Source organism: Anser cygnoides, chromosome 1 (assembly GCF_040182565.1).
Source record: "Anser cygnoides isolate HZ-2024a breed goose chromosome 1, Taihu_goose_T2T_genome, whole genome shotgun sequence".
In the NCBI taxonomy this organism is placed as follows: domain Eukaryota; kingdom Metazoa; phylum Chordata; class Aves; order Anseriformes; family Anatidae; genus Anser; species Anser cygnoides.
Genome location: NC_089873.1, coordinates 205346877 through 205373440, shown reverse-complemented (window position 1 = coordinate 205373440; position 26564 = coordinate 205346877). Strand labels below are relative to the sequence as shown.

The 26564-nt window shown below is 36.8% G+C and overlaps 1 protein-coding gene across 26 annotated transcripts in view; it reads left to right on the top strand.

The window, feature by feature from the left end:
• DLG2 (discs large MAGUK scaffold protein 2) overlaps positions 1-26564 on the top strand; it is a 1043894-nt gene that overhangs the window by 479384 nt on the left and 537946 nt on the right. For all 26 annotated transcript variants that reach the window (XR_010828657.1, XR_010828656.1, XM_048080922.2 and 23 more), the window contains one exon: positions 138-299. Coding sequence is in view for 24 of the 26 variants with exons in the window: in XM_048080922.2 (XP_047936879.1) it covers positions 138-299 (162 nt within the window). In the remaining 2 variants the exon portion in view is untranslated. The remainder of the gene's footprint in view (positions 1-137; positions 300-26564) is intronic.

The following is a 26564-nucleotide window of genomic DNA, read 5'->3' as shown; positions in this document are numbered from 1 at the left end:
AATGAGGTATTCTTTCTAGAACAGTAGGAAATCCAAATAGTTTATCTGATATACAATATTTGCATTAATAAATATGCATTGCTTGCTTAAAGCATATTTGTTCTTCCTTTTAATCTTCTTTTTTTTTTTTCCCCTAGAAATACCGCTATCAAGATGAGGATGTTCCACATGATCATACCTTGCCTCGATTAACCCATGAAGTGAGAGGCCCAGAGCTTGTTCACGTCTCAGAGAAGAACTTGTCTCAAATAGAGAATGTCCACGGATATGTCTTACAGTCGCACATTTCTCCTTTGAAGGTAGGATTGGTATTTACTGTGGCTTTGGTCCTCCACCATAAGAAAATGTATGTCATGAAGACCTTGAGAAACTTACTTTGTTGTGCAAACAAACAAGTTGCATTTTGCAAGTATCGGTACAGGTTGGTTGTCCCATGTCAGGTTTTTAAGTCTGGTCAGTATTGCAACTGGTGATGGTTTAGTTGGTATAGCTTGTGTTGAGATGTGAGCTTTTTGCCTTGAGTGAGATTTTTGCTTGAGGGAAAATCATTCCTGGAAATGAGCGCTTTTTTTTTTTTTTTTTTTTTTTTTTTTCCATCTGTACACCGAGAAAGAATAATGCAAGTTCTGGGTCTCAATATCAATGTGATTTTTTGGAATGGCAGACTTCCCTTCCTGATTGTCCTCATAAAATGAAAAAAAAAATACTGTAAATGTAATATCTGATGGAATACTGTTTTTCACATCTCTCTGATAGCTACATCAAAGTCATAAGATATGGCATGAAAAGGGAGCTCATTTGCCACTATTCAGATCTTTACGACTCAAGCACTTTATGTTTTCTGTGGGTTTGGTTGTGATTCAGGGTGATGTAGAGACATCTCTGTTAACTAAGGTAAATCTATAAAATTCAGATTGTGTGAGTGTCTGTGTATGGTGTCCTCTGATAAATTTGGCTGAGGAAAAATGTTTGTCTTAATGGTGAGCCCATATATTAACCAAAAAGAATTCCATTTCTGAAAATTTGCTCTTAAATAAGACTGCAATAGTTTGAAGATGTTCCTAAGGCTTCTTTAATGAAAGGAGTGTGATAGTTTTTGTATTACTTGTTTTCTTCTGGAGGGGTAATAAAAGGGGGGTTAAGAAAAGGAGAGTAGTTTTACAAGAGGTGGTGACGTTCTGAGAAATGGATTTTGTTCAGGTATTTAACCAAGCAGCAAACAAGGCAAATGGGCTTTGCTGTTTCTGGTACCCAAAAGTTATGAAATGTGGATCATTTGCCTAGTGGAGTGACTACAGTGTGGTTACAAGTGAGAGGAAATGTTTATTATTAAAGACTGATGTGAATTCAGTTGGTGATCATCAAGCTTTCTTAGAACAGCCACATGAAGTAGTCTTTGCTGTTCCTGTTGTTTCTGTGTGTAGTTTGTACGTAGTTTGCTTTTTCATGTTTTAGCAGATTTACACATTGTCTATCCAACTTCTATTGCAGAAACCACTGGTAGCAAGCTGTGATACATCTTCTTATGCAGAAATAGATTAGTTTAGTTGTTTGGAAGGGATTACCTCCATGTGGCCTCAGTGTAATCTCAGGGAACAACCAAAGACAAAACAATTTCTTGCCTGGAAGGAAAAAATCCCTGATCCTTTGGGCTCTTTGAATATTAGGATCATGGTGGTGCTTCTTATTCATGAAAGTAAAAAATGGATAATATTTGGTTTTACAGATAGAGACCTTCAAGCATCCAAGTATGCATGATCCAAGCTGATAATGTAGCAACAATGATAAAAAGCTTATTGTTGAGAGATGAAGGGTATCCTCAGACATCTACAGTTGCCTTAAAAGAGCTCCCAGTCTAATGCGTTCCTATGATAGCAGAAAGTTGTTTTCTGCAGCTGTTTCCTGAAGAGGAGGGAGGAGAGGAGCTATGCAGTATTTCCTTTTGGAAAACAGTATCTCCTGCAAGAGAGCCTGAGGATTGCCAGAGCCTGAGGATTTCAGACTTTGACTCTGTTCTTTTTACATCTTTCCCTCAGGTTCACTGTGGCTGTAGTGTCTTGTGCCTGCCACTTACTCTAGATTTAGTAATTTATCTCTTTAGATGGCTGTGAGGTTTCTGCTTTCTTTCTCATGCAGTCTTTGACCTGTCTTTTACCTTTTGCTAGAGAATTAGCTCAGGAGGCTGGAGTAAACCTTCTGCTAGAGCTCATGACATTGTTGTTCACTGTCTGTCTGAAATGTCTACTTTGGAGTCACTTTTGTTTCTGGGAGTTGATGGAAATACCCCTTCAGAAGCTTTTGTCACAATGATTTCTGCCTATTTGAGAAATGTCTTTCCCAACTCACCAAAACCCTAGGTTGTTGTCTTTTTGAATTACGTAATTTCCATCCTGTGCCCTGATGTTCTTTAGCATTCCATTTTCTTCTCAGCAGTATTTATAAACATGGCTGCACTGAATAATGGCTAAATCTGGAGCATACTGCCCCTCGATCCATAGCATGTCTTTCCAGAGAAATGCCAAATACTGCTTTTAAAAGATTTGTTGGAAAAATGTGCCAGCAGTTTAAATATGGGCCTGTCTATACCACTGTGTATATCTGTAAAGACAATGTCCCAGGGATTCCTGAAAGACTTTCTAGCTCCCAGGAGAGAAAGATTCAGCCCATCTTTATGAAGACATGTCAATAAAAATGCCTGATACGGTAACATGCTGCACAGTACAAATACATCTTAAATTTGATTCCAAGTTGTGTGTACAAAATGGTAAAGAATTTGGCTGTAGGTTCATATTCTGGAATATGTGCTTTTATGTATTCCAGAATCATCCTAGTGGAGCTAGTCTCTCTTGGGTACTTCAAAAGGACTTTGTTTTGTCAGATACCAAACTACTAATGTTTTTCTTTAACAACATCTCAGCAGTTTTGTGTGTTGAATAATCCAAAATCTGATCGTCAGCCATTATGAAATTCTCTTTGAGACACTCAGGTGCTGATTGTGATAAATATTGTTTGGGAATGTTTCTGAATAGGGTTTCTGTTATTGATATATTTGTTGTCTTTCAAGTCCCTACACTGTAGCATACACTAGCCGGATTACTTCCTTTTGGAAGACAAAAAGTAAGAACAGTTGTGCTAGAAAGGGCACAGTAATGCTGAAACAGTTGTGCTGGAAAGGGCGCTTTTCAATATGACTTTTACTTCTACAACTTCAAATTTTTACGTAAAGTTTTACTACTGTTGGGTAACATTTCCCATACACTCAACTCAGTGCTGAAAGTGCTTAATTTTAGAAAGCTACAAGCTTCTGTTAAAGGTTGATCTACCTATTAACATGGAGAGGATAAAATTTACAACCACTTCAGCAACTTTAAATGTCAAATACAGAAGTTTAAAAGGAACTTTTTGGTTACGTAGCTGTATTAACATTTGGGGAAAATACTAACATTTCACATATTTTTTGGAAGAGAGAGTTGACATATTATTATGATAAATGTTCTTTGCAATTTGTGGTGGTGAGGAAATTGCATTTTATTAGTCTACTAAAGAAAGAAATGTGTAATATACTAAGAATATAATTTAAAATAGTTGTCTTGCATTTTCCCTCGTTGACACTAGATGGTGCGATTAGCTCAGAATCCTTTGATCAGGCTCTCTAAAGCTTCAGCGGAGCTATTTTTTTCTTACACGGTTTAGAAAGCGCTAATTCAGTAAAAATGCTTTGTTAGAAACTAGGTGCCTTCGGAAAACGTGGTATGTCGGGAAATCTGAATACAACGCAGCTGTACCTGGAATTCAGACATGCAATTTTTGTCTGCAAATGAAATACTTTCCTCTTTCCCTTCCATCTAGGAATAGAGCTAATCACTATTTATTACATGAGCAAGAGCTCCGGCTTCTAACCTTATTATTATTGTGATGTTATATCTCTTGTTGTTTTAAATATATTCCCCTTTCTTTCGATAAGCCTAGGAGTAAAAAATACATATAAGGAGCTTGGATCTCCGTGGTTGCCTGCCTATTTTAAATGCCAAGCTATTCCAGCTACTATCTCTATTTGCTAATTTAAAGCAAGGCGTGAGTGTAAGCATCAATGGTAGTTGTGCAAGAAGAAGTAGCATGTAAATTACTGTTACTACCTTAGCCTAAGATATTTTTAAATAAGGAAGTTCAGACATCTCAGTTGCTTCCTCTTTGACAGCCCTACTTTGTAGAAAGGAAGGAGGTACTCTTAGCTATTCCTCCTCCTCTTGCTGCTCCAGAGTGCTCTCCTACAGCTCAGCAGGGTTGCTCCCAGTTTATAGAAAGTCAGAATTGATGGAGTGACTTTTGAGTGGAGAGAGGGAAAATCCCCTCCACACAGAGCGAGTGAGCAATTCATTTACTTAGAGGTGTCCAAAGTTAAGTTTATCCATGAAATGATACTTGTGCAAATCGGTTTTCAGCAGAATGAGATTTGCTTATCCCATCACCACAGTGCATTGATTCCATTCCATCTTTTTCCTTGGTGATGGTAAAAGCCCCTATCTTACCAATTATTTGAGACTCTCTGTATACAGTGTGGAAAAGATGGTGTTGCTGGTGTTGCTTGATCATTGTTTCTGCTCCAAACAAGTTCTCTCCCAACTCCCATCTTATGGTGGATGTGTACAGTGTTCTTTTCACTTCTATCATCCTTTTTATCTGCATGAGTGCAGGAGGGTCCTTCCTGTGGAGTCCGCTTGAATTTGGCATGTTCCCTTTGCTGTCTTTAATAAAACAGCTTTCTTCTTCGTCTCCGAAGCCTGCCTTGTGCAAGTGTGAGTCAGACCTTAGCATGGCGATTGCCATGCTTCTTTGACAAATTAACAAAGAAGGGGGAAGAGGCTCTAAGGATAATCCTAGATGATTAATTAATCTGTGAAAAATGTCTTAGCCAGAGCTTTCTGGAAACTGCCATAAAGAATAATTTTTTGGAATCTGAAAATGTAGATTAAGTAAAAGCTATTTATTTCATGAATCTACATTGACTTCAATAAAAATTGAGTTCAGAAGACATTTGGAAAAATAAGATCAAAACATTTTATAATTTCAGAGGCCATAGCTCCATTTCTCAATTTGAAAATTTCAGGGAGTGCTTCTTTCACTACTGAATTCTGTATCAAACACAAAGTCATGCACTGGTCACAGACACAGTGAAAATAATGAAGTCCAATAGAGTGATATTGCAGAGGATCACTTGAGCTGTAGACTAAGTCAAGATGTTGCTGCGCAGAGCTTCAGAACAACACTAGAAAATGCTCTCAACAGGCCAGTCTAGCTGTTTTAAATGGACAGTTGCTTGGAAGTCTTCAGTCTTTAAATACCTCTAACTACCAGGGAACCAGACTTAGACAGGAAAAGCTGCTTGCTGCACCTTTCAGCATCACCATGCCCGATTCTTCTGTGTAAGTCTAGTTCCTCGTGGTTTTGTGGGGATCATGTAAGAAACCCCATTTATTTTCCAGAGATACTGAACATCCCTAGTTCCAATGATTGTGGAAGAACACTATGTTAGAGGTGAGGTTCATTTAGGGAAGAGGATAAAGCTGAATTTGTTTAAATTTTGATTGTTCAGGTGTGACAAATAGTTGAGGCTGTGTCATAGCACAGGCTTTCGTTCCTGATCAAGGATGCTGCATTAAACAGGCTCCAAAGAGTGATGAAGGACTGTGAGAAGCTGATGATGTATGTGAGGAACAAAAGTCTGAAGTTTTCTGTTGCACTTGCAAAATTAATTGAGGTTATATAGAGGACATATTAATGTGTGCATAGATATATTAGCAAGCCATCTAAAATTTAATCTGGCATCCTTTCCCGTGCTTACACTGGCTACATTTCATAAGTATAGCTAATTTGCATGAAGCATTTTTTTAGCCCTAGGGTGGCTCAGCCCAGTAGCAATGATCTTATAATAATACTTTTGATCTCTGCCCTGATAGCTTCCTAACATTTGTGGTAGTGGTGGTGGGTTTTTGTTGTTGTTCTGTTTTTTCCCCTCTTCTTTTTAATATGCAGTTATTGGCAAAGCCCCATACTGCAGTCTGTATCCGTTAGTGAATTTTCACTGAATATTCAGTAGGTTGCTTCATTAAGATACGACACTTGTTACATGTTTAATTGTGTACTGATTTTCTCTTATCTTTCACTGTTACGGCAGATAGGCATATATCATAGATCTGTATCTGTGATCTGTGGTTTTTTATATAAAAATGCGTTCAGATTAAGAAGAGACAAAAGGAAAACACAAATGTGCTTATGCTTGTTCTTGCTCTTAGAAGAGTAGCAAAAAGAGCTCTGAATTTTTATTCTATTTCACTTGTTTTCAAAGCAAAATAAGCAGCTTATAAATTAATATACTGAAGAATATTTTGTTTCTTCATTTCATGTGGGTAGAAATGTCTTCCATATTTGCAATATTTGTCTTATTGTGAAGAACACCCTAAAATGATGCAAAATTTAAATATTACCATTCTAATGAAAAATAGTTTGTTTTCTGGCATCATACCTAGGTCCACTCTTCTGTGTGCTTCATTTTTATTTTTATTTTTTTACCTTGGATTTCTGACTGATGACTTCCCACATGATTTATGTTGCTGTAGACAGTATCTTGTTATCTTCCTAGCTTGTGACAGAATTTAAAAGAAACCATATAAAATTGCCTCTGTCTGTGGGTGATTTAATTGGAAAAATCTCAGCAACTTAAGGTAAACCTCAGGCCTTGTAATTCTTTATTTTTTGGCAAAATAAATGATGGCCCATGATGGACACAAGCAAAGAAAATTCTGACAGTATCTACCAGCCCATTATATGTTGTTAGATTTGCCTGAAGAATAAAGAAATGAATTTTCAAAGGAATTTGAAAATATTTTCAGGCTATGTACACTGTTTATTTTATAAAGGCCTCCTAGGTATTGCAGGTCTTTTCAAATGTTAATCTGAATCGCAGTTTCAGGAGACTCTCTGTTCTTGATCTGCTGGGTGCTTTATCCATTAGTATTAATTAGCTGTTATATCTTTTATTCTGTTCAGATAATGGATTTCTCCTTAAGTATAGTCTTATTCCTAAGTCTTATGTTTTGAAAAAGGTCTGATATATTGCAAATATTTCTGGCCAAGTCTCTCACTTATAATACAGAAAATGAGAGATTTCAGGAATGCTTTTTTCTTTTTGTCTTTCTGTAATATTTTGCATAGAACTAGTTACTCTTTGCTTCTATGTGATTCATTGAGCTGTTTTTCACTTGATGTACTGCCCGTATAACATTCTCATAGAATATCAAAAAAATTGAGAAGAGATGTGCTATTATAAAGGTGGTTGTTGTTTGGTTGTTGTTTGGTTGTTGTTTGGTTTTGTTTTGTCTCCCTCCCCCCCCCCCCCCATTATATAAATGAAATATTGCAAATAAATCCATGCAATCACCACTAGATCATACAGATGTAAGATTTGTGTGTTCTCTTAGTTCCTTTCTTGGAGTCTATGAGTACAGAAATATCAGTTTGCTTGTGAAGTATCTGTAATAGTGTTTGCCACCTTTCCAAAGTGTTTCATGACCTGCTGATGAGAAGTGCAATAAAGCATCTTGATGTTATTAGTCAGACTGTAAGAGGAGGGATTTCTCTCAGACATGTCAGACAGCTTTAACACCAGCTGTTTCCCTGAACTCAGTAGCTGAAATGCCCTTCTGTCAGACTTCAGCTACTACTGACGCTTGGGAACATACTCTACATTTTAAATGAAGCATTAAACTGCAGTAATAACTTTTCACTGAGGAATACCCTTGTAATTCACTCACTCAGTAGAAGCTGTATGCATTCATATACCCAGTGATGTTACACATCAAAAATGTTGTCTTTTTTCAGTATCAGGTTAAAAAAAAAAAAATTGTACAAAGCAGAAGTTTTCAGCTCCAGAAGCTCTGGGTGGGTCCTCCACTGCAGCATGAAGACAGAATTGATTTAGTCAAACCTTCAAACCTTATGGAGGAATATCTTGGCAGCCTGACTAAGAGATGCTCAAGCTAATTTATATTGTGTTTCCAAGTGCTTCCTCTTTAAACTGGCGTTTCTTGTGGCTCTTATTTCATCTTGTAATAAAGTTTAGTGGAGCTGTGGGGGAAAAACAAAACAAACAAACAAACAAAAAAAACAGATTCCTGACATTTAGATGAAAAAGCAGCTTCATGAATAGGCTAATATTTTCCAACCATTTTCAAGAATCTAATTTAAATAAAAACTTTTGGGGTGTAGCATGGTGATATCAATAGCTATTTGAGGCTTCTCAGATTTTTCAAATGGAAAAACTTTTATTGTGTAGCATGGTGATATCAATAGCTATTTGAGGCTTCTCAGATTTTTCAAATGGAAAAACTTTTGCCATGTTATTCCCTGCAACATATCTATTCCAGCAGATCATGTCACTTGCTTTCTAATAATTTCTTAATGACAATAGTGCTACTGAAGCTGATACAATTTGGGAAATGTCACAAAATAGTCAGCAGTCTTGATGACTCAGGTGACTTTTTTAAGATTTGCACTGTTCGCTAAATTGATCTCCCATAGTACTTTTTGCTGTCTTTTATTTTCCTATGCTATTATTTGTCTTTTCCATACTTAATCAGTGTACCGTTTTCTTGTTATGCTACTTTTCTCTGAATTGCATTCAGGATCCATTCCTGTATTTCTCCTTCAGGTCTTTATTCCCTACTTTTGTTATAACTGTTCCTACACCTACACATGGATTTTGTTAATATTGCGAGCCACCCACGAATTACAAGTTTCTACCAGGTAGCTGTTAACATGTAACGATTGATGCCCTTCTTGTTCAAGACAATTGCATTTTTATTGATCATTTTGCTTTTTGACTGCTTTGAGAGGATAGGAGTTATGGTTCTCCCTGTTTCCCCATTGTCATACATGATCTTTATGAGCAGTTTGTGTTGATTTCTTTTGGTGCTGGAAGGTGTTTCCCCCTCCCCTCAAGCAAAAGCAATATGAAATGCACTTGAATGTCATCAAATCTAGTGGGTCACAGTTGCCTGCTGAAATGGCAATACTCAGGGCAGCTTTTATCCTGTTGAGACTTACAGACACTCTGAGCAGTGGCGGATGCAATTTATTTTTATTTTATTTTTTTTTCAGCCAACAGACTTGAGCATTCTGTATTACATCTGTTATCTTCCAAATGGGAACAGAACATGTCCTTTTTACACATAATAGCTAGAAGTTAGCTTATTAGGTTAAAAAGTATCATGCAGAAAATGAACATGTTCTCAAGGAAAATGTAAATAGTTGTTGTTTTTTTTTCCCCAAAGCCTTCCTTCTTTTACAGATAGTAAATATCCGTGTGGACTGCTGCATTGATCAGTCCTTAGCAGCTGAACTGCATGCTTCTGAGCCAAAAATTCATTAAACCTGATAATTGACCTAATAAAATGGTTGCAATTGATAACATGACATTGGAAAGGCTGAAAAGAGTAATGGTGTTTTCAACAAATAAAGTTTCTACTTTGAAGTCTGTGTCACAAATTGTGTCTTTGATCAAACAGATGAGCAAATTCCAAGCAGAGAAATAGAATATTTAGTGATAGCGCATGGCATGTGAGTATAAAGGCTTATATTAATTGCTGGGAAATGGCTAAAATAGTGCAAAGTTAACAACTTAACACTCTGAGTGTTAATGACATCAACCAGCTTCTGAAGACCACACTTGCATCTGATTTCACATTCAAGTTGCTGCTGTTTCCTCTCTAGCAGTCATTAGGCAGTTGGCTTCCTTTACTATTTTGCAACAGATCTGAACTGAATTAGAGTCTTCAGCTGAAACTGGGCTATTTTCCTAATTATTATGTTCATAATTTGACTTCTGCTTTGTAAAGGTATTACTTTTTCAGTATCCTGGAGATGTTGATATTTAGTTAAAGAAAGTAGGAATTAGTACAGTAAAGTGCAGACAGGGCTGCTTCTGCATTGCTTGTGCTGTACTAATAGCTGTAATGCCAGAGAATGCCTGGAAAAACTAGCTCAAGCAATCTCAGTTGAACTAGCCAAGACAGGTCACCATTGCTGAAAATGCTAGTGACCTATGCCCTCATACAGACAGACACTAGGATTGGTGAATTTTAATCCTGTCTCTATTTCAGAGTGTAAACTAGGCCACAGGGACTACTAAAGACTTGCACCTCAAATACTACTAAAGAAGTGGAGCTGCATGTGTAGACAAAGGTAGAGATCAACCAGGCAGAGCAATGCATCAATGTTTATGTTTCTAAACTCAGTGTGTGTGTGTGTGTGGGGGGGGGGGGGGGGGGGGGAAGGTATTTAGCCAAGTGCTACAGCATCAGCATGTCATTACTATTTTAAAAATGAAATGTTGGGATTCCTTTGAAAAACTTGATTTGCTTCCTGTATTCTCCTTCAGCACTATGCCTACTGGGAAATTCCACACTTAACCTTTAAGAGGACTGTACGTGTCCGTGCTTTGGGGCTATATTTCATTTGGAGAGTTGCAGGGGTAAAGCCTTCTGACACTGTAGCTGCAGAGAAGCAGCGTAGATACATTTCCCAGTACAGATTCATTTGTATCATTACCAGAATGACTTAAAAACTCTGTGTGGTCAGCTGGGCTGTAGAGCCACCAAGAACGTGTATCTCTGGCATTCTGTAACTTTTCCTGTACTGGCTTTATCATGGAAGCTTTTGTTTTCATACTTCCTTGCTGAAGTGGAATGACTCAACAGCTGAGTTGCTATGGCAGGTCATTATCTCAAAGTAGGGGAAATCTGAGTCAATTTGCAGTAGGGTACAGAAGCAGCCTGAGCAAAATGAAATCCAGGCTTCATCCTGTTTTTTTTTTTTTTTTTCTTCCTGTCTCCCTCTTATTCTCCTTTCTTTTTTTGTTTCTTGCTTCCATATAAGGAATTTACCCAGAGCTGTTAATTACCCAGAGCTAAAAGGAAAGGAGCAAGAAATGGGCAAGACCAGCTCTCTGCTGTTGGAGTTTGATACAAGGGTTTTATAGGAAAACTTATTTTACAAATTCTTAAGTGTGAGGGACTGTGAGAACAGAGGTTGCCATTCAGTAGCTAAAGGTATATATGTCTGGGGAAAAAAGGCACAAACTATTAAACCAGCAAAGAGGTATTTGAAAATTTTTGGAGCTGATGTTTTGCTGACAGCTTCCTTTGACTTTCTTTTAACTGTTCATGCCCATTGGTATATCTGCAGTGTTACTTAAACATACAGCTTTTGACGGTATGGTAATACCAGAGGTGAATAAACTAGAATGTCTGCCATAAACCTTCTATCACAGCATGTACTTATCACTTTTTTTTATTATTATTTTTGTTTATAACTCAGTTAAAACTATCTTATTGGGGATTATTCTAGCAACTGAAACCCAGGTTTTACTTAAGGTATTCAATTAAGCTGAAATTGCTTGTAAAGTAGTGCCATAATAGTAGCTGAGGCATCACTGGAAGATGGTAAGTAGGTGAGATACCAATTAATTCTTCTGAACTTCAGTAATTTAATATTCAAAAGGAGGCTGAGTCCATATTGTAGTCTGCTCATTGCATTGCTACTGGGGATTACAGAGGGAGAAACCTTGATAAAAATAGCAGCCTCCAAATGAATTTTATTGGACTTGCGTGACTGAAATTAGGGGTTTGTTGGTATTGCTTCACTACTCTAGATACAAATGCTGAGGGTCTGATCCGGCTGTGGGTGAACTCTCTGAGGACTTCAATAAGATCTTGTGTGGGTAGATTAAGTACAAAATTTTCCCAAACACTGCTAAACCCAGGGATGATGACCATGTTTATGTATAATCTTGAAAAGCTGGATTCTTTTATATTTATGCTTTTGGGAAAAGTAGCTTTCAGCCTAATACAGCTCCCTTTGATTTTCAAAGGACTGTAAGCCAGAAACTCGTTTAAATTCTTTTTGAGAATCTCCTCTGATAATAAAATGAGAGGTGTGGGAGAAGATGAAATTCATCCTTTCTTGGAGTTGCCCCCCAGTAGAACAGCACAGCTCACTGTATCTTTGCTGTATCATGATTATTGACCAGGTTATTAGTGCAGTCCTTCCAGGCCCCTGAATACTTCAAAGCAAATTTTCCACTGCCCTTCTCATTATTGCTATCAGTAATGATCTAAGCAAGACTGGTCTGGAGATTCCTCCCTAGATGCATATTCTTCCGAAGCCTCTTAATTCAATCTGAATGATGATGATGATAATTTAGGTTATAGTATTACCCAGGGGTTGTGACTGTAGAGCAGGGTTCCATTGTCCTAAGCAATATACAGACAAGGGAAAGCTTAAATGTTGTGATACCACAGAGTTATGCAGGTTAAAAACAATACAAGTGAGCAGAAATTAATAGGAATCCCTGTGTATACTCAAATTATATCTACTAATCTATCTACTATAATCAAATTATACCTACTTCTTAACTATCATATAATTCTGTTGTAATTTCTTTAGCTAGAGATGTTCATGTCTCGGGGCTGAATTATAGACCAGTACTACCTTATTACATTCATTGGATTTTTCCCATTAGTACTGCACTGCAGCCTTGCCTCTTGCTGAGAAACACGTGGACAAATAAAATACATTCATTTCGGAGTTGGGTGGGGGGAGATGATGTTGATTGAAGGTGGTTCTGGGAATGCGGTCCCTTTTTAACCAAAGAGACCAAAAGAGTAAGGATCTGATATGATTGCCCAGTGTAGAAATTAACCCCGTTACTAACACACCACCACTTAATGTGTTAATTAATTAATGGCCTTAATTTAATTCTCCGCGTGTGTTGAATTGAGTTGATGAGTGTTACTATACTTTCAATTAGATGGGTTTTGCAACATAATTTTCATCATAATGGTTAGTATAAATGAGTTTTCTTAATTATGGTAGGGCGAATGCTTCGTTAAGGGGCTCGAGACTATAACCGTGTTTGGCATGGCCTGGTGGGACCTGTTGTTTGCAGGGACACCCGTGCCCACCTCACTTCTCACAGACTCTTTCTGCTGATGTTTTTGGGATTTCTAGGTATGATATTGAAGATCTGTGATAGGTAGAAGGTCTTACTCAAATTCTCCATAAAGTTATTTGTTAAAACATTATGGTTGTTACTCAGTAATGGGTTTAGTGTTCTCATATTATCTGCCTTCTAGGAGTGTTGTTGGAGGACACCATGTTGTATGGCAGTCATGTTCTTTGCCATTCTTTTACATCTTGGGGGCAGCATTTAAACTTGTGATAAGATCTTATTAATAAGATATAAGTTAAAAGATTACTATTTAAAGCAGTAGGGCAACGCTTCATGGAATGTCAAAATGCAGAATTCGCAAAAAGTCCTTGTACTCTAGAAAAGTTTTTTCTTCCCCTAGACTTGCCTATTTAGTTATGAAGGCAGTGTCTTCTTCCACTTTCCATTCCCTGTAAGATGTTTGGTCTCCTGCTGAATGACTGCTTTGATGTCTGCCTGACTGTGGGGAAGGAAGGAAATTTCACTTGCACAGTGGTATAGGTGACCCAGGCAGCTGCATGTGGCTGCTGAATCTGTGGCAAGAACGAGCATTTCAGGAAAAATTAAGATAGAGAAGGCAGGCTTCACATTTTTAATCCTACCCTACCCCAATATTCTTTGCCTTTTTATGCCCTGAATCTACCCTGGAGCTCACACTTTTTCACAAATATTACACCACAAGATGGGGAAAGTGCTGGGGGCACTGGACATCAGTGCTTTGCATTGTTTAAGGACTAACGAGTTTAGGTGCAGTGTTGCACCCATTCATGCCATATTTCATCCAGTCTCATCTATTTTTCTGAAGTCTTAAGGTCACAGAGTGGGAATATACTACCCACTTGGCCTCATATGTTTTGCTTATCCTTGGGCTATCAGTGTCAGTGACCCTTCTGCACATACAGGAGGATTGCAGGGCTCCAAACCTCTCTGCTCCTGGGACTGTGAGTGTGTATCGGGGACAAAACCCAGACCTGGAAGCAAAGAACTGTATCTGCTTTGTGCAGTCTGATTTCCAGAGACACAAGTAAACTTGCATTTTGGATTATTTAACTATGTAGTTAAGAACTGTTGGTATTGTACATTTGTGAAAGTAAAAAAAAAAAAAAAAAAGTAAAGATAAAATCTTTCCTTCTTACAGGTAGTATCCATTATATAGAATAAAGTGGCTGATAAGGAGGTAGTTGACAAAAATGTTCAGTTTCACAGCTGTTCTGTTGAGAGGACTGAATGGAAGTAAATATTTATCTGTGTTTTAAGAAACACTAGGGATGATCTTGGAAATTACACATCTGAAAATCTGTACCAGATAGTTTTAATGAGATAAGTGTAATGGAATTGGAACAAACAAGAATAGCTTTTGTAAAGTAAGAACAGGTTTCTTTTAACTTAATAGAACCTCTGATAGTGTCAGTGAATTAGTAATAATTGGAAAATAGACTGCAGTCATTTATTTGTACTTAGTAAATAACTTTGACAAAGACTCACCACTATAAGCTGCTAAGGAAAGAAAATATTTCCAGAATTGAAATAGTATGAAAGATTAGAAGCAAAATAATCAAAACAATTGAGAGAAATGAATGGACTATTTGTAATATGGCAAAAGGAAAACTAAGGTTGTTCTAAGACAACCTGGGAAAGTCTATACACGTTTTTGAAATCTGTTCAAGACTATGTTATAGAAATATGAATATTCTAATTATTTATCAGGGAAATAGCTACACTGGCATAGGGCGATTTGCAGATGGCACACAATTATTTTGGGTAGTGAAAGAAAGACAAAGCTTTAAGGCATTTCAGAGGAATTAAACAGATCTAGAAGAATAAGCAGATGATAAAATGTAATTTTGAAAAATATGGTTAGTAGCCGAAAAGAGATCCTATAGCTTCCATAAAAATGGGTAATCAAACAGAGGAAAGATACAGCATGGACTCCTTTTGTATTAGATACCACTGCATCTATACAGGTAAGTATGAGAGGTGTCAGAGTGGGAGAGAAACTAAGAGGAAAAAATGTGAAATTTCCACCACTGTAAAAGTTTCTATTGGCGCTAGCACCTTATTAAACATCAGAATTTAATGACATAGTTCAAAGCCATAGGCAAGGAGGCCTTGTTTGTTCCATTGCTTATTGGTCCATGGAAATATTTCATGAGAGAAGACAAAAACAGGACATTTCAGATAGAAGTCAGAACATAAGAATCATATGCAACTGTGCAGATGGATAGGAAATTATGTTTTAGTGAGGCTTTCGGTTGAGCTGTAGAGTACAATGCATGTTGCTGTCCCATAGGTCTTGCTTTCTGATAAAACAGGTCTCTGTTTAATAGGACATAATAACCTGTCATATATAACCTTTTCAAGGTTGTGCAGATTGGAAACCAGCAACCTGCTAGTTCAGTGGTAATTTCTGGAATCTGCAGAGGGAAAAAAGCAGCTCTAGTGTTTGAAATCCCTTCCTAAGAGATGAATTAGGTATACTAAACTGTAGATAATCTTCAAAATTGCAAGTTGTTTAAAAATAATTAGGTTTGTATTTTTATTTGTTTAGTATTTCTTTCCTGGACTCAAAGCTATTATGGTAACTAAAATTATAAGGCTGTGTTACTTTGTAAGTAGACAGATTTTTCACATAATTACATGCCTTCAGTTTACCAGACTCTCAAAAAAATGAATATTGGCGTCAGTGACAGTATGGTCTTAAATGTTCTGTAGAAGGGAGCCATGATGTACTGTTTCCACTTCTTTAAAATTCACTCATGCATAAGAACCGCCACTACTAATTTATGGTATGATTTTGTACCAGTGATATATGCTCATTATATGTATAATCAAAGATCTATGTATGTGTTTCACTTGAAACTTTACATATGAATTTTATGTCTTATTTTTATCATGGTCTTAATGAAATGTTAACATTTTTCTAACAAATATATTATTGAGAAGGAGTTGCATTTGCAACAATCCTATTACCTTTATTATTGTGTGATGAGATCATACAGGGACTGAGAGAAACAGAACATATTTTAATGAAAGCAGTCTGGTCATGTACTAATTTCATTAAATACAAACTGGTGACAATCATCTTGTTAAGTCCAGTGTAGTCTAAAAAGCTCTAAATAAATGGAAGAAATAGTTTTCTGATGTCATCTTAGGGGTCACACAATTTAATGCACAACTTCACTTGCTCTGGATTTACAGCTATGGAGCAAATATAATTTCTTGGGGGTTCTGTTGGACAAAAGCCTTGACATGAGCTGGCAGTGCATGCTTGCAGCCCAAAAGGCCAACTGCATCCTAGGCTGCATCAACAGAGGAGTGGCCAGCAGAGCAAGGGACGTGACTGTTCCCCTCTGCTCTGCCCTTGTGAGGCCCCACCTGGAGTACTGCATCCAAGTCTGGAGCCCCCAGCACAAGAAGGATGTGGATCTGTTAGAGCAGGTCCAGAGGAGAGCCACAAAAATGATCAGATGGCTGGAGCACCTCTCCTCTGAAGAAAGGCTGCGGCTGTTCAGCCTGGAGAACAGAAGGCTCTGGGGAGACCTCATTAGGGCCTTTCAGTACTTAAAGGGAGCTTATAAAAAGGATGGAGAGGGACTTTTTACTTGGGTAGACAATGATAGGACAAGGGGGAATGGTCTTAAACTGAAAGAGAATAGATTTAGACTAGACATTAGGAGGAAATCCTTCACTGTAAGGGTAGTAAGACAGTGGAACAGCCCAGAGAAGCTGTGGATGCTCCATCTCTGGAAATGTTCAAGGCCAGGCTGGATGGGGCTTTGGCCAACCTGATCTAGTGGGTGGCAGCCTATGGCAGAGAGGGCTGGAACTAGATGATCTTTAAGGTCCCTTCCAACCCAAGCCATTGTAAGTTTCTATGATAAAGTTTCTCCTATCAGTTCATGAGTCTCAAGAAAGCTAACCAGCTAAAAAATGCTACAAGTTACTGCTAGCTTCTTGTGAGTTTAGCTATACAAGTTAGTGTTTTATCTTGTTCTAGGAGCAGTCTGCTGAAGTTGATGAATATTTTGTAATTCTTTTGAAATACTTAAGGAGCTGTATCATTTTGAAATATGGGGAAAAAAGTTACTCCTTTTTCTTGGCTTTAAGTAACCTGGCTGCAATAAAATATCTTTCAATAGGGGAAAAAAAAATATGCACAAATTTGTTAGAAATAGTAGCTTAAAGCTAAGAATCTGACTACGCAGAGTGTTTACCATTAACACAGTGTAAATCTGCCCCCAAAAGTTATTTTTATTTTATCTTAAAACTCTGGCATTTCAAGTCAAAGTTGGCAAATAATTTCATTTGAATAAAGGAGAAGAAAACAAATCAGAAATCATAGTATTTTGTACTGACATTTTTAATATCGGGTTTGGTTTGGATAAGTCAAAACAATTTATTTCAAAGCTGCAAAATAGTTTTGGACTAGTCTTCTAAAACTGGCATTCCAAAATGGAAGAGAATCTTCAATAACATGTATAGAAAAAGAAATAATTTTCTCCCCTCCAGATAAAAACTATTGTATCGGACTGAATGAAATATTTCAGGTCTACCTGACCTAATTTCTATTTCTGTTTGGTTACTGAATGAATAATCCACTATTCGCACAAGTCTATCTGTGAATGTGCCAAAATATGTATGGACTTACAGAGAACACATGCAGCAAACCTTTTCATTTCAAACCTTTATTTTGATTTATGAAGATATAGAATAAAATTACTTACACACCTTGACTACAAGCAATTCCACGCTGAGTACTGTGCACTCTAAAACAGTAAACTCTTTCAGTGTATGCAGTGAACCATGTATGACTGACTTAGAGGAAATATAGTTTTGCCCCATAAATACTGCATTCCCATTCTGCTCTTGGCAGGGTATGTTGGATTATTTCTCAAATGTTCTTGAGACCCCTCCCTTCGTGTACCAAGAACATAAAAAAATGATAGACTCACTTATCTTGTCACAGAGTTTTAAACAGTTTTTTTTTTTTTTAATTTGAAATATTCAGCTGTTTAATGTTGCATGCATGTGTGGCTTTGTAAGGGTAAGTTGCCATGTGTCCTTCCAGCACCACGGTCCAAAGGATAAGGAGAATGTCTTGGAAGTGAGAGATGAGAAGTGCCATTTTTACCTTTCTTTATCTCGTGTCTAGGTAGAACAAGTCTCTTGCCTTCAATACTACATAAGTAACAGGGTGATATAATTAACTAGTATTTTGGGGAAATAACTTGAATATATTCAGTTTTAAATCATTATGGCTCAGTTTTTCAGTCCTGAGGTTTTCCAGTTGAAGTATCTTTAGTGTGAAAACAGCCAGCTCTGAGGTCAGGGTGATAAGGGTTCAGGAAGAAGGAAGATCGCTAAAAAGTCCCTACCGGCTATCACATATGTTATATTCCATTGTAGCTTGAATCCAAATCTTGGGACTGGCAATTCAGAGTTCTGTGCTTCTCTGCTATGCCACAGCCTTTCCCTTTTTTCCCCTGACCCTCGGCAAATGAAAAAAAAGACAGGTTTTAAATCAGCTCAGAAAGGCTTTCTAAGACCCAGTCTTCCATGAATAATACTTGGTTCTACTTACAGTACTACATAAATTAAAACTTTTTATATTTAGAGTCAAAGGAAATGACAAACTTTTTTTTTTATAACCTACCTTGTAATTAATTGAAGGCTGTAGAGATTATACTCCGACAAGTACTTTATAAAATGTCATTCATAAATTATTTGCCTGAGTCACCTTTTTTAGATTTTACCTTTCTAGTTTTGTGTTTAAAAATAAATAAATAAATTATATCTGATACTAATTATACATGCCTGATCTGTCGTGACATTTTGAATCAACCACAGTACGGTAAAAAAAAAAAAAAAAGAGTGAGCCGTAATGTAACTCTCTGTCAAGTGTGAGCAAGTCTTTTTGGAATGGAGAAAAAAAAAAAAAGATGATTAAATAACAAATGCTGAAGGCATCAAACCCATTTTTTTTAGTTCTGTGCTTTGTTGTAACCATGTGCATGCATAACTGTTACTGGGAATAATCTATTTTTTGGCAGAAGTCCTGACTGAAGTCAAGGGGGAGTTCAGCCTAAATACCCTGTTATTGTCCATTACATGGAATATTGTCAGAATTGCATAAACAATGTGCCTTTTTAATTAAGCTTGTGATGTAAAATAGTTTCAAGGGGCATTTTACTGATGTGTTTTAGACAAAGAATAAAACGTGTAAGACACAGGAGACCTAACTGTCTTTAGTATGTTCTGTTTAGCTACCTTTCATTTTGTTTAGATAAAAGGAGAAAAAGGTTTAAAGCTGGACTGTCAGGTTGGAAAAGTTTGCAGAATAACAATTTAGGGTCTTTTTCTAGATTTGTTTGATACGAATACTGTAGAAAATGGATGAAGTTTCTTCTGTTTCAGTTATGACTTATTAACCATTCTGCTCAAGTAATATCCTGTGTTATATGTATGATTGTGTACATAACTTACTAAGAATTTCTAGAGTATCATAATTTTCAACTGAATGCATGGTTTGATGTCCATTTTTCAGACAGATCCTTTCATTTTTTCAAAGTGTTCTGTCTTATTTAACTTTTTTGGGAAGACTGAAAAGCAGTAGACAGTCATTTTAATGTATTTCACATCTATTTGTATCATATAATATGTCTGCAAACAAGCCTAACAGTCTTAATTTTGAAGGGCTGTACAAGTTTCTTCCTTTTTTTTTTTCTTAATCAAAATTCGAAGTTTTCTCCTCATTACAGTGTGGCATGTGCTTCCTTTAGGTAAAACAGCTAAGCAAATTTCTTAAGAAAAGTATGTATAAAATATATTTTAACACAGCAGCTACTGGAAGGCAGAAGGGAAGGTAATGGTCACAAGCCCTAGAAGGCAAAGGCAGAGAGTGGAAGAATGATGAACCACCCAGGTGTGGTTGTCCCATCCTTGGAGATGTTCAAGACCTCCTTGGGTGAGGCCCTGGGCAGCTTGATCTAGTGGCTGGCATCCCTGCCCATGGCAGGGGAGTTGGAACTGGATGGGCTTAAAGGTCCCTTCCAACTCAAACCATGCTGTGATTCTGTGATAATGGGCAACACTAAAAAGTGTGTGTGGGGAGGAGGGTGTAGAAGTCTTTGAAACAAACAAACAGTAGATAAAATGAAAAGACACGAGGGCTGAAACAAATGAGGAATGCATAATAAACACAGTGGAGAGGATGAATAAATTATTGTGAAAATGAAGTTCCATATGAGAGGCAAATGATAAAATGTAGAAAGAATAAAAAAAAAAAGTGTTGTAAACATTAAGTGCTTTTAGTTTTAATTCTGTCCTTCTTAATAATTCATTCTAAAACATTTTCTGATAAAGTCTTTGATTTTGAGACTAGATTACTGAAGTGGGAAAAAGTATACTGTGAAACCAAAAAGAAGTCGGCTGTACAATTCCAAGTGAAACACATCTATATAGCTCTTTTATTTACTGGGGGGGAGGGGGGGTATCATCTGATTTATTGTTTCTTGTAGCATAATCATGAGCCTACTCACAATTCTTCAGTGTGTTGCACAGACGTACACATTTGAAGTAATAGGTCTTCTGGTTTCAGGTGGTGCAGGGGAGGACCATATCCTTATTTCCACAAACAATATTAATGTTAATTATCAAAAAGGTTAATGATCTTTCAAATCCCTGGATATTGTGATAGGTTAGTTTACCTTCCAAAAACTTTCATAAATTGGAGGAAGGGATGGGGGGTGGAAGACTTTGTAATTAGCTTTCTGTGAGCTGCCAGGGGAAAATTCTTCCTTACTTGTATACCTGCAACCTTCTTGTTCAGCTACTGGAATCCAAATAGACTCACAGAGACAGTTATCGAGAATTATTCTGGTCCCTTGCCTCCTTCATCTAGCATGCTAGTTCTGTGTTAACTTGTTCATAGGTATTTGTCTCTCTTTTATTTTTCCAGGTTAAATTTATTGAGGAAAGCAAACTGGGGGGAAAAAAAAAAAAAAGGTTCTCTAGATTACAACAGCTAAATAGTGTGAAGAACAGTCATCAAATGAGAAATACATGTTCAAGAAATAATATCTAAATATCTTGTATATACGTCAGTTTTTTTTGCAAAATATTGCCCTAAACTACTAAAGCTAAGGTGTTTTGTTTTTCTGAAAATATATTAAGAATAAGACACTAGCTTTGGATGTTCAGAAGAGTTTAGTTCTCTTTAAAAGTGAGTTGATTAAAACAGAGTGAAAGCACTCTTATAACTGCAAAGTTAACTAAAACTGGATGCATACATTTATGGACACTTAATGAGACCATAAAACAGAAAATACACTCTCTGGCTAACTACTGGTGGCCATTAAAATTAGTATGATATATATCAATAATAACATTGGATGATAAAAATAATTTCAAAATGCATAATTTCAAAGTTGCTCTCACATCATTTACATGTAGCAGGTAAGTGATTACATCCTTCTGTCTGTGAAATGTGAAACTGAAACAGGCACAGAGATCTTGAGTGACTGGTTAATGCTCATGGTGAAAAAAGAATAAAAAGCAGAGTTGCTTAAGTTCCTGACCACACCTTGGCTGGTCATTATGTTTTATATAGTGGGCCAGGCAAGTACTACATGGATTTGAAACAACATCGTACAAAGGTTATCCTCTAACACAATCATATTGGAATAATGACTGCAACCTTCGATCAGGGTAAATCTATTCTCCCCCTTTCAGAGCAGAGGGAGAGTCAAACACATTAAAAAGCTCATTGATTAGATGTCTCTGAGACACACGCTGCTGGGGGATATATGGACCTTGGTGAAAGATTCCTCTCTGTTGAAACAACTGGTTTTAGAAGATGTTATTTCTAATATAGATGTTTATTATGAAATACAAGTTTGCGATTCTAGTGTCTTTGTTTTAATTTAAGGATTAAAATCAAACTTTTTTTGTAGCATTTTCTATTTCCCTTGTGATATAACTACTGATGCACTGTATCCAGATTAAGATCGATTAACAATTCAGTGAATTTTGCCCAACAGCTATAATCATTGGTTGCCTTAGCAACTTGGTAGATTAAATCATAAGCTAAAATCCAGGGGGTTCAATTAAAAATACTTGTTGAAATTCAAATTCTCATGAGGGCGAAATGACCAGTGATTCAATATGCACTGGAGAATTCTCAGGGTTGGCTCCTTTTTCTTCAGTGCCATTTATTGTAAATTAAATATAAACCTAGTTAAATATTCAGGAAATATTTACCTATTGCAATTTACCACTGGTGCTGATGTATTAAGAATAGTGAAACTTTGTGTTTTTTTTTATGTAGCAAGGCACAGGCATCTTGCTTAAAGATTGCTGATTTATCATATACACTAAGCTATGTTTCTTGTATTTGATACGAAAATGAATTTATGCTACCACTGATCTTACCCATACTTTAAACAACAGTGTTTCTTAATGTACTTTTGATCCATTATGCTAGGGTTTTAATTCTGGAACATGCTCATAAAGGACTTGGATTTGTTCAGCATTGAAATCATCCACTGTCCAATTTGTGGCTACAGAACAGAGCCAAATTTCTCTGTTCTGTTCCTCCAACTCCAGTTTGGATGCTTTCAGTCATTCCTAGCTAAATACCAGGGCCTATTCACCTCTTATTGACCATACTGATCTTTCTGATACTGATTTTCTTGTGATTGTATTGTCTTTTAGCTTTTCTAGCTCTTTTTCTACTGCCCTGATGACCATTTCTTTAGGTAGATGCGCTTTTCCCACAAGACTGTTGAGAGAAGTCTTGTTCATCGTCCATCGGCCTTTCTTAGAAATGCTTTTGCCTCACAAAATGACCTTCAAGTACTTTGATATGGTGCCAAAAAGTACCAGCGCCAAGCCATTAACATGTTACTGCTGTGCTTGTACAACTCTTGCCTGGTTGCACCTGGTTGCACCTGCCTTGCACCAGAGAAGGGAGGGATTAGTGCTTTCTATATTCACTGGCTGTAATGGAAAGTTTTCTTCTCTACTTATCTTCCATTGCTGTGTCCCTAGTCTCACCAAAGAGAGACTGTCTGCTCAGACACTGAACACATTCCACCTCCACAGAAGGAAATTCAGAACCAGTCGTAAGCAGCATTGTTTTTCTTACTTTTATCCTCTTTAAAGAGTTAGCAACTCCTTTTCCCTAATATGTAGTGCCGACCTCCTTTCTAGAGAAAAATTAAACAATGAAGATGAGAGGAAAGGAGGTACTTCCTTTGAAAGAACTGAGTAAGTACAAATACGTAGCCTGAAAGAAAGATAAATGTTGCTGTAACTCTGCTGATGGAGAGAAAAACTGTCTACTTGCAGTGGTAACAGAGGAAGCATCCCCTTTCATTCTTTAAGTTCCTCCATTACATGTTGGTGCATTTCCTACATGTCAGTAAATCTACAGAAAAGGTGCTGAACAGCTATTCTGAAACTGTATTTAAGTTGTGCTGAATACTGTTGGATTTCATAGATGAAAATGATAGTAATCACAGAAAGGAAAGTTGATATAAAATTTAATATATCATACAGATAAAACACCATCACTTGGCAGCTGAATATAAAGATGAATCTCAACTCCTCTGGGCCCTCTGTCAGCAAGAAATCTTTGCAGCCAAATTTTATTCTAAAAATTATCCCTTGAAACCTTTTTAATAATTCTAGCAGTTATAACAAATTATATTAAATTACAGAGTAGGCCTAAATTGGGGTCCTAGATGCTACAAAATTCTGAATCTAGTTTAGGACATAAAAGCGTAGCTGTGGGAGAAAAAAAGCATGTAGAAAAAAATATGGGAATTAAAGCATAGTCAGATTAAAAAAAAAAAAAGAGTCTGGGATTAGAAGATAGTTCTTTTGCATGCTATAAGCAATCTTTTAATTTTTTTTTTAGCATGCTAAAGTCTTTGTCGGCTGTGGGAGAGGGAACTTTCTGGTCATTAGAAGCTAATTAATGAAGATTAGTGAAAATAAAAGTTATGCTACCCTTTTTTTCTGGAAAGTATTTCCTGGCTTTGGAGTGTGGACGTGCTTGCAATTTGACAGTTTTATTATTATTATTATTATTAATTAATTTATTTAATGCTTATGATGGATTTTGTAGCTCCAGCTCAGAAATCTTATTGCGCAGAAGTGCCCTCTGTATCTGCATCACTAAACTTTACCTTGCTGTTTGCAGAGCTGTTCGGCATTTCTATATCATTCTCAAATGACTTTCTTTCATTTTAAAGTCCTCATTCTGGCATCACGGGTACAGAACTCATACTAGCTTCATCTGTGCTCTACGTTTCTTTATTAATTTTGATTACTAATTTTTAATGAACCAATTAGTAGTAGGATGGAGGGAAACTTAGCTGATGAATGACTGGGTCTCTTTCTTGGTTTCCTTATCCTGAAAGAAAAAAGGCTAAAAGGAAAAGGTGGAGGGGGGTTACAAATAATATATTATTGGAGATTAAAAAAAAATTGTTATGCATATATAGATATGGCTTTCAAATGTAATGAGTAGTATAGAACCTCACCTTTCCCTAATTGTATTGACCTATAAAGCAGTTTTAATCTGCATACTTTGAAAGGCCTTAAAGGGGTGATCAGTAGTACTGTTTTCTTCTGGCTGGTGAAACGAAGACGTGCAGTGGGGAAGGGAACAGGGCAGAGCTTTACAGCAGCATCATGGCTGAGCCAGCAGCTGAAGCCCAGTTTCCTGAATCCCCTTCGGTGCCCTAGCAGTTCTGTCCCATCACCAATACTCAGCGTTGTTCATAACAAATGGATCTTTTGTTCCAAATTAAATTGTTTGCAATGAGTCAGAGATGCTTTAATAGGACAGTGGGATTTCAGCCATGATGGATAAGTGCTGAAGGAATCATTTCCAGTTGTTGATGGAAACCCATCTATCCCAGCCGTAGGGATTAAATATTGTCAGAGTGCCTAGTTTAGAATTCCGTGTAATTTGCAAGGCAGACATTTTTGAAATCAAGTCTGTAAAGTGCATGTATTCTTCTAATACAACTTTAAATGCAGATTCTCAAAGAAAAAAAATGACTCCTCCTGTACTGACACCAGCAAGGGAGATAGGTGATGGATTGTAATATTAAGTACTTTCTGCTGTGCATGAGGATTTAAATGAGGATTATGTTAGCAGACTGATGAATTGTCCTGCTCTTCAGTTTGCCCAGAGAAGTAGCTGGGTAATGGTCACCCAAATTATATCAGAATATATAGCTAGCTGAGGTAGAACCAAGTAGTTTTTCATCTGTGTGCTATTCTGCCAACCCATAAAAAACCCTTCTAAGCCAAGAAAGCATCGTTTAAGAACTCGTGTGCAAACTCTAAGATCTATTGGCCAGGCGCTAGTGAGGAGATGTGCTGATGGAGAGAGATTGCTCTTCAAGGCAGCTCTCAATGAGAAAGGTGTTAGGAGGAGAGGAGAATGGTTTTGCGTCATGCTGTGGACTTTAACAGATTGGTTTCCAACTGCCTAGCACAAGCAGAGAGATTGCTGGCATGTAGCATGTAGTGAAGATGGATATGTACTACACTGCCTGGCAAGCATACAAGCAAATAATTGTATCAGCAAGCCAGAAACATGATTTTGATCTCTAAAGTGAGGAGGTAAATGAGGAAATAATTTTAGTTTTTATCTCGACTGACCTAAAAGATTAGTTCACTAAATTTTCTCCATTTTCTATATCCTGTCTAGCTACAGCTTTTTAGATATAAATTGAAGACTCAGGAACTGTTTTATTGAAATTACTATATCAGAGAAAAAATGTTTGGTTTGGGATGCTGGCTTTCAATTCTGTTGTCAGAGTTGGGATCAAACTGACACATTTTTCTCCTGTCAATTTTTACCCTGATTTCTGGAATTAGTACCTGACGTCTAGAATTAATGCACTATAGATTGCTGCTTTTTGCATCTTCCAGATCAAATTTGAACTTTAATAGTAAAATCAGGATGTGAGTTAAAGGGTAGTGGTGTCTGATTTAACTATTTTATTGCCTTCTGTAGGTACAATTATTGAAAAATGTTAGGCATTAAAATAATACAAATCAATGTTAATAAGCTGCACTAAGATATCATTAACATACCCTTTCAGGTAGTGTATAATGTCATGAATTCTAACATGTCAGAAAAATGCAGTCTGAATTCTTGATGCTTCAGTAACCCTACTTACACTGCATGAGTAAAATGTATCCTAATATTGGAAATATTAAATGTTTGATATTGGGATGTTTAATGGTTCTTTCTTGCAGTACACGAGAGAAAGCTCTATGAGCATTATTCAGCTTAGTGGATAAAAAAAAGTCTTACGAAATTTTAAAACGATGTACTGGGAGATGGTAGAGAAGTCTGGCAGCACATTCATCTTTACAAGGGTTATTTGTCCTGGATGGAAAACAGATAATAAGATGCCATCCTATGATAGTGAAGGTTTAAACCACCAAGTTTTTGTATAACTTTTAATTCATAAATATTGCAACCAAGGACTAA